This window comes from Perca flavescens, chromosome 14 (assembly GCF_004354835.1).
Source record: "Perca flavescens isolate YP-PL-M2 chromosome 14, PFLA_1.0, whole genome shotgun sequence".
In the NCBI taxonomy this organism is placed as follows: domain Eukaryota; kingdom Metazoa; phylum Chordata; class Actinopteri; order Perciformes; family Percidae; genus Perca; species Perca flavescens.
Window position 1 is genome coordinate 8,042,293 of NC_041344.1, and position 14,859 is coordinate 8,057,151.

At 39.6% G+C, this 14,859-nt stretch overlaps 4 gene segments (V, D, J or C); 3 read left to right on the forward strand and 1 right to left on the reverse strand.

Annotated features, from left to right (window-relative positions):
- Positions 1-562: 562 nt before the first annotated feature.
- On the forward strand, positions 563-1,054 carry LOC114567511 (Ig kappa chain V region 3381-like). The segment is given in 2 exon segments: positions 563-614; positions 722-1,054. Coding segments are annotated over 2 exon segments (384 nt in total).
- A 3,014-nt stretch (positions 1,055-4,068) lies between these two features.
- On the forward strand, positions 4,069-4,701 carry LOC114568290 (immunoglobulin kappa variable 6D-21-like). The segment is given in 2 exon segments: positions 4,069-4,151; positions 4,368-4,701. Coding segments are annotated over 2 exon segments (360 nt in total).
- A 2,649-nt stretch (positions 4,702-7,350) lies between these two features.
- Positions 7,351-8,895, reverse strand: LOC114568567 (Ig kappa-b4 chain C region-like). The segment is given in 3 exon segments: positions 7,351-7,893; positions 8,704-8,779; positions 8,863-8,895. Coding segments are annotated over 3 exon segments (438 nt in total).
- A 619-nt stretch (positions 8,896-9,514) lies between these two features.
- LOC114568795 (Ig kappa chain V region 3381-like) lies at positions 9,515-9,997 on the forward strand. The segment is given in 2 exon segments: positions 9,515-9,566; positions 9,674-9,997. Coding segments are annotated over 2 exon segments (375 nt in total).
- The last annotated feature ends 4,862 nt before the right edge of the window (positions 9,998-14,859 follow it).

Below are 14,859 nucleotides of genomic sequence, written 5' to 3' on the forward strand. Positions count from 1 at the left end.
GACTGACTTGATATTTCACCCTTGTTGGAATCCACTAAACTAATGTTTCTAAACTTACAAAACTATTATTACAATTGCACCATTTTTCTATCATGTATAAATGCATGATGGAGAAACCGAATCCTTTTTGTTTATATATGTATGGCTGAGATTTAAAAATAAGAATATCTATCCTTCTCAAAACAATTTTATTTTTTACCATGACTCGTCATCACAGCAGAAAAGTAGCTTTACTCTCTTTACAAAGCACTGATAACATTTTAATGAAAAATTACAAAATGCATTTAAAGCTGCACACCCTTAAAAGTGTTTGTATGTTAGTCAATGTCAAACATTTCTGGCCTTAACCTTTCTTTTACATGTTTCTACAATAAGTGTTGTACATGAAACCCCCTGTCCCTGTTGGAGTCAGTCAGAGTATTTCCATAGAGAGCCACTTTGCATCAGCAGCACCATGCTCCAGTGCTCTGGGAGAGTTTATAGTCCTGAGAGTTGAACACTGGATGACTGACAGCTGTCCTTCATGACAACAGAAGACACAGAAATCCTCCTCATCAAAAACATGACTTTGATCTCCGTCCTCATCTGGACTCTCCTCTGCTGCTGCTTCACAGGTAAAGTCCAGAGAATCAAACTCCTCTCCTCTATCAACATCCGTCCCTCTGAAATGAAGCCGACTAAACCGTGACGCTGCTTTATGTTTTTGTCTCTGTATCCTCAGAGTCCAGAGGCCAGGTCACAGTGACTCAGCCTGGAGCAGTGAGCTCTGCTCTGGGAGGCTCCGTCTCCATCAGCTGTAGGACCAGTCAGGCTGTTTATGTTTGGAACAGCCACCACATTTTAGCCTGGTACCAACAGAGAGATGGAGAAACTCCTAAACTGCTCATTTACTTAGCTAGCACTCGACAATCAGGGATTCCAGATCGTTTTACAGGCAGTGGATCAAACTCTGACTTCACTCTGACCATCAGTGGAGTCCAGACTGAAGATGCAGCAGTTTACTACTGTCAGAGTCAACACTATATCAACAGTCAGTATGTGTTCACACAGTGAAAAAGCGTCGTACAAAAACCTCCCTCAGTCAGACTGAACAGAAACTGAACTGACTGCTGCAGCTGGAAGCTACTGCAGAGACTGATACACTTCACTGAGGACACACACACACACACACACACACACACACACACACACACACACACACACACACACACACACACACACACACACACACACACACACACACACACACACACACTCACACACACACAGTTATGACCTGATTCAAGTGGCCACAACAAAATTGTGAGATTTTAAAAGTTTTAAAAATATATTTATTTAAACAAATTAAACCAAATAAAGTGTTAACTCTAAGTAATGTATGGGCTGTGGATATTAGTAAAGTCAGTTTGTGTGATGTGCGTGAGTGGAAAATATGTGTGTGTAAAGGTTGATAGGAGCAGAGTAGAGAACTAAAGCAGACGGGAGAGGAGCAAAGCTGCAGCAGAGTGGAGAGTCAGCCAGAGAGAGGGCTGCACTGCATCCAGACTTAAATAACCTCCTGCTACTGGGAACATCCTCAGCTGTTCCCAGTTGCTCTAACCATCACCTGCAGAGAGAGCACAGACAGCTTAATCACACAGCTAACTCAAGATGACACCATCCATTCATATCACATTACAATCTCATGTTCTTATCGGATTCATGCCAAATATTTAGGAGGAGCAAACCTGCAACTAATGACTAATAATGAAGAAATCCTATAACTGCATCTATATAAAGTATATGCAAACCACTTATTCTCTTCTCTAAAACCCGACATATACACTGAGACCAAAAGTTCATTCCTGACTTTGGAAACAGCAAAATAATCTCTTTACGTCCATTCAGTAGCTTTTGAGCTTTCAGTCATATCACATGATCTTCCTCAGCAGATCTTTTTAAAATGTAGATTTTCAAATTCCCATTCCTCTGAGTATTTGTGTGAGACTTCTTGTCTTGTCAGCTTAAAAGTTAAAATATTCCATGAGAACTGGGTGATCTCCGTCTGCTGATGAAGATCATGGAATTGGGTCCAAAGCTCCAGAACAGCTACTGAATGGACCTTGTGATGAAATAGTTTTGATATCAAACATGAACTTTCAGTCTCCAACTTTTCAGTCTCCAACTTTTCAGCCTCCAACTTTTCAGTCTCCAACTTTTCAGTCAACACGGTCGAAAAGTTTGTTAAAGTGCAGCATGAAGAAATTCAAAGAACTCACATTACTGCTCAAAGCTGAAACTAAATGGACTTTAGACAAATAAATATTTCCAACTGGAACTGATGATGACTTCCATGTTTTCTGGCTCTGCCCACATTCACTTTCTCGAGCATGTTATCTGAGATCATTGGCCTCAGCCAGCGTTGTAGTCAAGACCACCTAAACCGAGACCAAGTCATCACCAAGACCAGATTGTATTGAGACCGATACAATACCAAGACTTTGAGGGGTTGAGGAATCTTCACATTACAAACACACAAACTTGTCCAACCTGCATTCATATTACAAGTTTTTTCCAACTGCTTACACACGTCTCCTTTTTTCAAAACTCTACACACAATTCCCAAAACTGCACACACAAAATGCCTCACATCTCCTTCAAAATGAAATACTGCATTCAAATTACTATCCACACATCTCAAAATGAAGCATTTGCATGAAATGTCAAACACATTTTTCATAATAGTACATTTTTGGATGTACCATGTACACGCGGTTGTTCTAAATCTAAAGCTATTTAGTCTTTCATAGGCTTATATCTACATTTACAATGTTCTAGAGAGAAAGTAATCTGCTGAGAGTGGTTGAAAAGTGCACTTTAAACAACAATGTAATGTTACAGTAAAACAGAAAATATGTATCAGGCAAAACATTACGTTTGTAAGAGGAGCACAGTGTTGTATACAGTAGCATGGAACAAGAAAACAATAGTACAAACATATGTAAACCATAGGTATCATTTTTAGAATAAAGAATATGTGTGTGTGTGTGTGTGTGTGGGGGTAATTGTATGCTACACAATCTGTAAAACAAAGTCTGATAGATTTATAATGCTGAAATTGTCATTAGATAGTTGCATGCCTGTTCTCATTTCTGAAGGTTTGCAGTATGGACGACACTGTAAAGCTACTCAAGATGGGCTTCTCTCATCGGTCACTCCGTGGTTGATCACATGATGAATAAGTCTGATCATCAGAGATGGCTCTCCTTTCTCTTCCTCCTCCTCCTCCTTCTCCTCCTTTTCCTCCTCTGCTTTCCTGCTTTCTCTTCTTCCTCTTCTTCCTCCTCATTGTCGTCCTCCCCTTGCTTTCTGTCTGTTGTTGGCATCCATTGTTCAAAACAGGTAATCTGACCTTTGACCTATGTATAGGCCTATACTAAAGCAGTGTTTGGTTAGTGTTCAGTTAAGCATAATGCGTTTGCACATGTGAGGAGTGTGTGTGTGTGTGTGTGCGCGCACTGGTAAATAAGTGTAGCATTTTGATTGGTTGTGTTTAGATAAGGAAATCAAGTCACTTCCTGTTAGATTTTTGTGTCTTATGTGGAGAATTGTGTGTAGTGTTTTGAAAAAAGAGTTTTATGCAATTGAAAAGTAAGGGAAAGACATGCATGTCATCTGAGATCCTGGGCCTCAGCCTTCTCTAAAGACTCATCACTGCTTTACTTTATGAAATCTTCACATTACAAACACCTAAACTTGTCAAACCTGCATTAATATTAATAAAACTAATCATTTTCAAAAAAATACCATAATAACAAACTGGAAAAACAGAACAAAACTCAGTGACTCAGTGACCAGTGACCAGTGATCCAGTGACAAAAGTCACTGGATCAGTTTACTACCAGACTTTTCAATATCCTCTCCATGTGAATATGTAAATATGTAGGTCCATGCTGTCAGCACTGAGGGGGAAACAGCATGACATGTTGAGGACAGCTACAGTTCACTGACTCTGTGTGTTTGCATATGTGTCCTGCCTCTCTGCTCCCAGCTGTTAAGAGGCCAGTGTTGATCAGTGACTGTCCAGGACTTTCAGAGTCACTGACACGCCGGCAGCACGATGATGATGTCACTGATTCTACTGCTGGCCACCCTGGGGCTCCTTGTTCAGGGTGAGACTCTCTTCTGAAAACTTTGCTTCAGGATGCAGCCATGTTCACCTCAATGATGTTCTGCTATGATGGAGAAAGACTGGAACAAGCAGCATTTACCTTCTTCCATCTCTTCTCCATGTTAAAGAAATGAGACTCTTCTGTTTGGATGTTGATCATCTTTCTCCAAGCTGGATTTGTCTCAATAACCCTTCTGCTCTTTTTCATGTTTTCCAGGTTCATCAGGAGAAATCATCCTGACTCAGTCTCCTGGATCTCAGTCTGTTGCTCCAGGACAGTCTGTCTCTATCAGATGTAAAACCAGTTCAAGTGTTAGTACTTGCCTAAACTGGTACCTTCAGAAACCTGGAGAATCTCCTAAACTTCTGATTTATTATGCTACAAGACGTCACACTGGAGTTTCAGACCGTTTCAGTGGAAGTGGATCTGGAACTGACTTCACTCTGACCATCAGTGGAGTTCAGACTGAAGATGGAGGAGATTATTACTGTCAGCAGTGTAGCAGCTTCCCGTTCACACAGTGATACAACGTCGTACAAAAACCTCCTCAGCTGGAGAGGAACTGATCTGACTCAACAGCTGCACACAAACTACACCACTACATGATTTATTATCATACATTTATAAGTTAGACCACAATAAGACTTTCAGCATAAACACATTTTGTATATTTTTGTTAAATATAGTTTTAGGACTATTTTTTTGCAGTTTGTGGGTTAATATAAATTTGCTCAAAGTCAGAATCACAGCTGTATAATTTCAGCTCTTTTACCAATATAGTCTAACTATCAAATCAAATTATGAATCAATTTAGATTCAGGTAAATATAATATATAGCTGGCATCAAATGCAGCAGTTCAGAAGGAGCTCAGTCAAATAATTTCAGCTTTTAACAAAACTTAAATATATTTCATGTTGTTATAAATAATGAAGTATACTTGATGCATTTTATTAAACCCTAATATCAATGACACTATGCAATTTATCACTCAGACATTCTGAGTGTGGTGTAGTTAATTAGATCCTCTTGACAACTATGACTCAGCACAATTCAGTACAGAGTAAGACACTACAATTATTTGTTTTCCAAAATCTTCACATAGATTATTAAAAACCTAATGATCTGACCCTGAGACAAACTCAGATATAAGATGATGATCATTTCATACTTCACAAATTAATTGCAATAAATTCTTCTTAAACGTAGTTTACTAAGATTCTTTATACTTTCTGGACATTTCTAAAAAGCTTTCAACATGAGAGTTATAGTAGTCTATAGACACATCTAAAAGCAATTCAACATAGTAAACACTTCATTTATGAGATACATAGTATATCTGAATTTCTTATATATTATTAATATATATTACTAAATATTGAAATAATCAGCTTTCCTAAAAAAACTAATTGAAATTACTCCAATGAAGCAGTTTCTGAAGTCACATAAATTATGGATTTACTTCTATCTTGTCTGGGTCACATTAATAATTCAAGTTCAAGTTCAAGTTTATTGTCATATGCATATTAGTACAAAATACCACAGCAATGAAATACAATGTGCCTTAGTACTCCCTCAGCACCAGTCAACAATAATAATTTTAAAAACATAATAGTATTAAAAACATTATAAAATATCCAACATAATATATATATATATATATATATATATAAGTGACTAAGTTCAGACCACAGCCCTCCTTCCTGTTGTGCTATTGTTCAATAATCTTATTACCTGGGGGTACAAACTATCCCTAAAACGTGTTGTGCGTGTTTGGATCCTCTGCAAGCGTCTCCCTGATGGAAGATGGGAGAAGAGATTGTGTGCAGGATGACTAGAATCCTGTATAATACCTCGTGCCTTTTTAGTGCTGCGTTTCCAGTAAATTTGTTGGAGCGATTCAAGTGGAACCCCGATGATTTTAGATGCAGTCTTGACTACTTTTGTCAGTAGATTAAGGTCATGTGAAGTAGCCCTACCAAACCACACTACAATATTACCTGTCAGTATACTCTCAATTGTACAACGGTAGAAGTTCAGTAGAATGTTAAGAGACATACCATATTTCTTAAAAAGTAAAGCCTCTGATGTGCCTTCTTAATGGCACAGCTGATATGGAAGGAGCCTGTGAGGGGGTCTGAAATGTGGACGCCTAAGAATCTAAAGGTGTTAACCGTTTCAAATGGAGAGTTGATAATAAAGACAGGTGTATGTGTAGACTTGTTCTTCCTAAAATCTATGATGACCTCCTTAGATTTCCCCACATTGAGAGACAAATTATTTCTTTGGCACCACATGATCAATTTGCTTACCTCATCTCTGTAGGCAGTTTCATTATTGCTGTCAATAAGTCCTATCACAGTAGTATCGTCTGCAAATTTTACGATACTATTAGTGGGATGTTTAGCAATACAATCATAGGTACACAGACTGTATAATAGAGGACTGAGACAGCAGCCTTGTGGTGCTCCAGTGTTTAGCACTATAGAGGCTGAGTATGTAGTGCCAACTCTAACTGTCTGGGGACGGCCTGTTAGAAAGTCCTGTATCCAACTGCAAATACATTTGCAGAGGCCCAGGTCTAACAGCTTAGATATTAAAATGGAAGGTCTAAAAGTATTAAAGGCACTGCTATAATCAACAAATAGCATCCTGACATACTTATCCCTGCCCTCTAGATGTTGGAGTGCAGTATGTAACGCCAGGGATACAGCGTCATCCACAGCTCTATTTGATCTATATGCAAATTGTAATGGATCAGTTAAGGCAGGTATGCTATTGTTGATATGTGTCTTCACAAGCTGTTCAAAACACTTCATAATCACAGAAGTCAACGCTACAGGTCTAAAATCATTCATACTGATGGCAGTCGTTTTTTTTAGGCACAGGAATTATGATTGATTTTTTAAAACAATTTGGAACCACACAAAGAGAGAGTGACAAAAGTTAAAAATGTCAGTGAAAACAGAGGCAAGTTGACTATAACATGTCTTTAAAACTCGTGGAGTAATGCCATAATTATCTGTTTAGTTTTGTGTTTTCAAAATATATTAAACATGCTATTATATTACCTCATAGTTTCTTTCTTGAGAAATTCCCAGGCAGTTGTACATTAAACTTAACATTAACATTTCTAGATTTATGGAACTATTAAGACAGACATATCTTTTTCTTTTACAATAACAGACATGGAAACAACTGATTTGATGAAAAGTACTTTATTGTGTTAAAATAATCAAAATTAAAACATGCAACACACTTTATCAATGAAACATGTAATCAGACAGTGAGTGGGGGAAAGAGATAAACAGAGAGAGAGAGAGAGAGAGAGAGAGAGAGAGAGAGAGAGAGTAGCAGAGAGCAGACTGAGATCAGTATCAGAGTGAAACCAGTAGCAGAGTCCCAGTGAGTCAGGTCAGGACTGGGAACACTGGTCTCTCCTCAGTGTCTCTGAGAGCGGAGTCTGGGAGCCCTGGGTGGCCTCACAGGTCACAGAGCCCACCTTCTCCCACTGGTCTTTAGGGAGCCTCAGGGTGCTGCTCCAGCTGTATTTGCCGTCCTTCCCCAGCACCCCGGGGCTCCTGCTCTCCTCCCAGCTGCTGCTGCTGCTGCTGCCGTCCACCTTCCAGGCCAGACTCCAGTCTGAGGGGAAGCCCTTGTTGGCCAGGCACATGAGCGTGGCCTTCCCCTCCAGCAGCTCCTCACTGGAGGGGGGCAGCACCGTCAGTGTGGGACGGACATCACCTAGGAGACACCAATCAGCTTAGAGGACAGGGACCACACAGCTGTCAATCAACCAGCAGACACTTGGACACCTTGACTGTGTGAGAGTTGGTTTTCTCCTTTAAGGAGTTTCTGTCAGATGGTTTTTCTGCTCCACCAGTCACTGACTCACACATTGTTTCACTTCCCTTTAAGAAGCCTCTCATGTAAATCAGCACAGAGAGAATCATCTACACAATGAGCTGATATATATCTAACTATACACTGGAAATAAAATGTCAACTTTTGGACTAATCTTTAAACCTCCAAATCAAGACCATCACCAACCTAACTATACATTACTTTAAAGTATTTAGTGTAATAGAAACAAATCCAGAAAATGAGCTGACAACATCAAATGTTCTTCATGTGGATTTCGATCATCATTACCAAACTGTTCAAATAGTTTTCAAACTTTGAAACAATACATGACACAGTAAAGAGATGTTGCACATTTTCAAATACCGATCTTTATCTTTGCTCTGTTCAATTGTTTGAATATTTGAATCTTCATTTGCTTTAAACAATTATCATTGATGTGGAAAATGAAAAATGAATCTTGTAGAACAGTTTTTCAGTTTTATCTTTTCCACACTTCAAGTCATTTAAATTTCAGTTTGACAGAAATGTGTAAAGAAATGTTTAGTGAAGCTGCTCTGAGTTAGTCTCCACGATAAAGGAGGAGAAATTAAAACATGAATACATATACATTTTATCGACTGTACACAGAATTTAAAACATTACTTTACAATATTAACAATATAGTTTTTAGTATTTTGTGCAGAAACTTACTTCCAACATTCAGTCTGGTTCCTCCACCGAACGTGTACCACAGTGATACAAAGTCATTGAGCCGCCGTACAAAAACCTCTCACTGTAGAGAGACACGGCTCTCTGACTTTGACACAAACAAACTCAACAAAATGACGCTGTTATGAAAAGATAACTGACAATAACACAGTGCTGCAGTTTTCCTTTATGCATGTTTTTATATATGTATAATGTATGTAATTTCTTCTCTTACAATGAATTTAAATGAGACAGAAGACATTAGATTAGATTGACTTTATTGTCCACCTCAGTGAGAATTTGTCTTTGGCTTCTCCCAAAGTACAGCAAAGGTAAATACAATGCACATAACACAGCACACCATTATAAACATACGGAATATAAAGGAAATAATATACAATAGTGTAAAGCAGCAGATAAGTTAGTGATAGTGTGGATAAGTTATAGAAGCAGATAAGTTCTATAAATAATTCAAGAAAGCAAATCTTAAAAAATAACAAGTGGTCCCTGATGGAGTCATTCTGTGTTCAATGGCTGTATGGCATAGGGAATAAAATACTTCTTGTAAAAGTCTAACAATCTACCATTTACTATACTCTGATGAAGTGATTGATCCATTGATGAACAGCATCATCAGAGTAATCCAAGTCCCTGTTGGAGTCAGTCAGAGCATTTCCATAGAGAGCCACTTTGCATCAGCAGCACCATGCTCCAGTGCTCTGGGAGAGTTTATAGTCCTGAGAGTTGAACACTGGATGACTGACAGCTGTCCTTCATGACAACAGAAGACACAGAAATCCTCCTCATCAAAAACATGACTTTGATCTCCGTCCTCATCTGGACTCTCCTCTGCTGCTGCTTCACAGGTAAAGTCCAGAGAATCAAACTCCTCTCCTCTATCAACATCCGTCCCTCTGAAATGAAGCCGACTAAACCGTGACGCTGCTTTATGTTTTTGTCTCTGTATCCTCAGAGTCCAGAGGCCAGGTCACAGTGACTCAGCCTGGAGCAGTGAGCTCTGCTCTGGGAGGCTCCGTCTCCATCAGCTGTAAGACCAGTCAGGCTGTTACACACGTTAACTATCTAGAGTGGTACCAACAGAGAGATGGAGAAACTCCTAAACTGCTCATTTACTATACTAGCACTCGACAATCAGGGATTCCAGATCGTTTTACAGGCAGTGGATCAAACTCTGACTTCACTCTGACCATCAGTGGAGTCCAGACTGAAGATGCAGCAGTTTACTACTGTCAGAGTTTTCATGTTATCAACAGTCAGTATGTGTTCACACAGTGAAAAAGCGTCGTACAAAAACCTCCCTCAGTCAGACTGAACAGAAACTGAACTGACTGCTGCAGCTGGAAGCTACTGCAGAGACTGATACACTTCACTGAGGACACACACACACACACACACACACACACACACACACACACACACACACACACACACACACACACACACACACACACACACACACACACACACACACACACACACACACACACACACACACACACATGAAATGTATACATCAATAATCAGTGAAGCACATAGACTTACACATAACAGTTCCATATCTTCAATATTCATTGAATGAAGAGAAAAGCATTAGCAACAAAAATACAACCACTGGAACAGAATAGTTCCTAAAGAGATTCAGACTGTTAAGACCCAATAACACTATCCTACTACTGGAGCACAAGAGACACTCAGGAAACCTCTAACTCAAACTGGATTTCAGTTTGATAAAATTCTATCAAGATTATATAAGATTATTGTTGAAGTTAGTAAGTGGATTTCAGGACAGAGATCTTTCTCTAGTATAACAACCCTAAATATATATTTCAGAGTAATTTAATTCTTACCTGCAATTTAATCTATTTGCTTTGTGCAGAACGAGTTGAAAATAGACATTTACATTATATATCCTCTAATATTGGATGTCTAACATTTGACATTGTTGTTTCTCATTTCCACATCACACAGTAAGGGATTATGGGTAGATTTCTAGTAATCCATGGCACTCAACAATAAAGTGCAAATGAATGCTTTCTTTTTGCATGTAGTGTATTTGCAGCACATTCCCCCCCACTCCCTGAAAGTAAGACATTAGTTACTACTAAATTATTTGTTAAAAAACTGTTTATTTTAAAGTTGTGCTTGTAAAATCCAACCTTACAACAGGAAAGAAATAACTGATACAAGCTATCTTGTAGAAGTACAATTAACCACAGTTAGTTTGAACACTTTAAAAATGTGTTTATTTCAAATGATGTCAATACAAATACAACACCGTGCCCATTTGAATTTAAATCCAGAAACAAAAGAACTAAAAGAAGTAAACAGAGTTCTTCCTTTTCAGGAGCGTTTGCTGTCTGAGCTCCACGTTGGCGTTGACCTCTGGTGAGGAGACTCTTGGAGCGACTGCCTGGATGTTTGCTGGATGGAGTCACTGCTGGAACACCGCTGGATACTAAACGCCTCAGAGATATGGAGGTTTTAGGGTGGGGAGAGGGGGCTGAGTTGCGGTCCATGGCCTCTGTCGTTCCCTCCAGCCTCCTGCTGATGGACCACAGCAGTGAATGTGTTCCACTCTCCATCTGACGGAGGCCCCTCTCAAAGCTCAGCAGCATCTCCACACATTGTGACTGCAGCTTGAACAGAACCAGGCACTTTAAATGTCCGAGAAGCCCTGATTATCCAACCTTGTATCCCTGTCCCTGTGTGTGGTATGTGAGGACTTGGTAGTATATAGGGACATGGTGGTATATGGGGACGTTGTGGTATGTGAGGATATGGTGGGATGTGAGGACTCAGTGGTATATGGGGACGGGATGGTATTAACATCCTTCTCAAAACCAAGTACATTTTTGACACCTGTCATCCCAGCTGAGTGGCTGAATTGTCTTTACAAAGCACTGAAACATTTTCATGAAACATAAAAAAAATGTATTTAAACCTGCCCCCCCTTAAAAGTGTTTGTATGTTTGTCAATGTCAAACATTTCTTGCCTTAACCTTTCTTTTGCATATTTCCACACTAAATAAAATACTAGTATAATTAACAAGTCCAAGCTATGGAAGGTCCAAGTTATTGCAGTAAAACATCCTTTTAATGGATCAATGCCATCATTGTCCCAAACGTGGATTGTTTTTAATGATGGTGTACTGCTTTTAAGCAGGGACTTGTAGGGTTAACTTTATTAATTCAATGATGGGATGTGGATATCAGTGAAGTTAGTATTGTGTGATGGGGGTGAGTGGACAATATACACATGTGAGGGTGTTGTAGAGGTTGATAGGAGCAGAGTAGAGAACTGAAGCAGACGGGAGAGGAGCAAAGCTGCAGCAGAGTGGAGAGTCAGCCAGAGAGAGGGCTGCACTGCATCCAGACTTAAATAACCTCCTGCTACTGGGAACATCCTCAGCTGTTCCCAGTTGCTCTAACCCAAACATGTCAACCCTGCATTAATATTAATATTACTAATCATTATTAAAAAAGACCATATTACCAAACAGGAAAAAAAAGAAAACTGTCCACAAGTCAGTGAATCAGTTTACTACCAGACTTTTCAATATCCTCTCCATGTGAATATGTAAATATGTAGGTCCATCAAAGATGTTCACGAGTCATTTTTTGTTAGTCCAAGTTGAGTGAGCTTGAGTCCAAGTCAAGTCTCAAGTCTCTGGCCAGCGGTACTGTCCCTAACACTGTATTGTTAAATCTTATGAATTCAAAGCATGTCCTGTAGCTACCATCCATACAGTAATAGTATCAAAATCAGTTGTAGGATAACTTTATGGGGTCTACTTAACACATCCCTCTAGCCCTCGGACCTTGTGAAATATTAACCTAAGTCTGTCACATCATATGGATACAACTATAAAGACACAATGTTCCTGTTCCCAGGCAATCCCAGCATTAGCACAACACTTTGCGATGGTTAGCTTGTTACCTGTGACAATATATGCTAAATGTAATGTCTCTTTCACTAAGTGTTAGTAGGCTCAGTGAAACTGAGTCCAGTGTGAGGGAGACCTGACTCAGAGGAGGAGAGGTTAGTGAGGCCAGCGTCTCCACGGCAGGTGACAGTGTGCACAGATCCGCCGCTGCGCCACTCCATGGATGCAATAATGAAATAGTAAAGAGGACTACAGTAACAGAGATATGTTCAGAATTAACACATTCAAGCCTCAGCAACTACTAACTATAAAGATACAATGTTTGTAAGCTTGTTAACTGTGACGATATATGCTAAATGTAATGTCTCTTTCACATTAGCAAGTGACTGACCTATTTGGGTGCGTTTGGAGATGTCTGATGAAGTCCGATGTTGATCCGCCATCATTTATCTTGGTACATGTAGCTGTTCACTTACTGCCACTGTTACAAAGTTATTGAAAGTATAATGACAAAAGGCACAACTCCGGGAGGACTTGGTGTTGCCATTGTCAATGCACTTTTTTATGTGTGAGTGTGCGCATATAAGGCATAGCGCATGTGTTATGTTGCACATTATGGCAAAGGGCAGGGGACACGCAGCTCGTCATACGTTTCCACAATATATGAGTCTGAGTCTCAGACTTGAGTCCCCATCTCTGAGCCATGACATCACATGTTATACCAAGAGTCGTTTTAAAGTCTTTGTGACAAATAGTGAGAAAGGCCATTAATCATCTGAAACAGAATTAATGAACATTAAAGTTCAAGACGGCAACATGATTTTTATTAACCTGTTTGAAGTCCCTTTAAAGAATATTCCCATCCTCTCTCTTCCCTTTAGATTTGAAGGAGCTGAATATATTAAGCTGCATAAAAGAGACAATCTGGAGAAAAAAGTAAAAACAATGTTGAAGTTTATTGGTCTCGAGGAACTTTTAGCTTTGTGTTTAAATCCAGAATGTTTATTGCAGTTGGTTGTAATGACTTGTTCCTCTGTGTCCCACATTGTTCATGTTTGTCAGGGCTTTTTTGAGGGAAACAGATGTTCTGCATTAGGGCTGATTACTGAAATGTCTACATACTCAAACAAGTGTTCTCTCATTCTCTGTCAACCCTGAAGAAAAGATTTTACATCAATAAACCAAGTGCACAGATCCTTGTTGGTTGAATCTGTAGTTTTGCATTTTAATTTCTACATTTCACACCAGTAATTGTGTGTATGGATCTCAAATGAGAACACAAATGCACATTGGCTGTGGGATGAAGACTATGCATTTTAATAGGTTTTAGTCATTCAACAGAATCAACTTCACCCAAATTGCCAATGTAAACCAATCCAATTTCTCAATTTCTTTATGCATTATATCATGAATAATTTCTAAAGTCAGTGTTCTCAGCACTGAAGAGGAAACCCCCTGTCCCTGTTGGAGTCAGTCAGAGCATTTCCATAGAGAGCCACTTTGCATCAGCAGCACCATGCTCCAGTGCTCTGGGAGAGTTTATAGTCCTGAGACTTGAACACTGGATGACTGACAGCTGTCCTTCATGACAACAGAAGACACAGAAATCCTCCTCATCAAAAACATGACTTTGATCTCCGTCCTCATCTGGACTCTCCTCTGCTGCTGCTTCACAGGTAAAGTCCAGAGAATCAAACTCCTCTCCTCTATCAACATCCGTCCCTCTGAAATGAAGCCGACTAAACCGTGACGCTGCTTTATGTTTTTGTCTCTGTATCCTCAGAGTCCAGAGGCCAGGTCACAGTGACTCAGCCTGGAGCAGTGAGCTCTGCTCTGGGAGGCTCCGTCTCCATCAGCTGTAGGACCAGTCAGGATGTTTTTTCAATTATATTAGCCTGGTACCAACAGAGAGATGGAGAAGCTCCTAAACTGCTAATTAAATATATTAGCACTAGAGAAGCAGGGATTCCAGATCGTTTTAAAGGCAGTGGATTAAACTCTGACTTCACTCTGACCATCAGTGGAGTCCAGACTGAAGATGCAGCAGTTTACTACTGTCAGAGTGTTCATCAAATCAACAGCCAGCTTGTGTTCACACAGTGAAAAAGCGTCGTACAAAAACCTCCCTCAGTCAGACTGAACAGAAACTGAACTGACTGCTGCAGCTGGAAGCTACTGCAGAGACTGATACACTTCACTGAGGACACACACACACACACACACACACACACACACACACACACACACAGTAAGA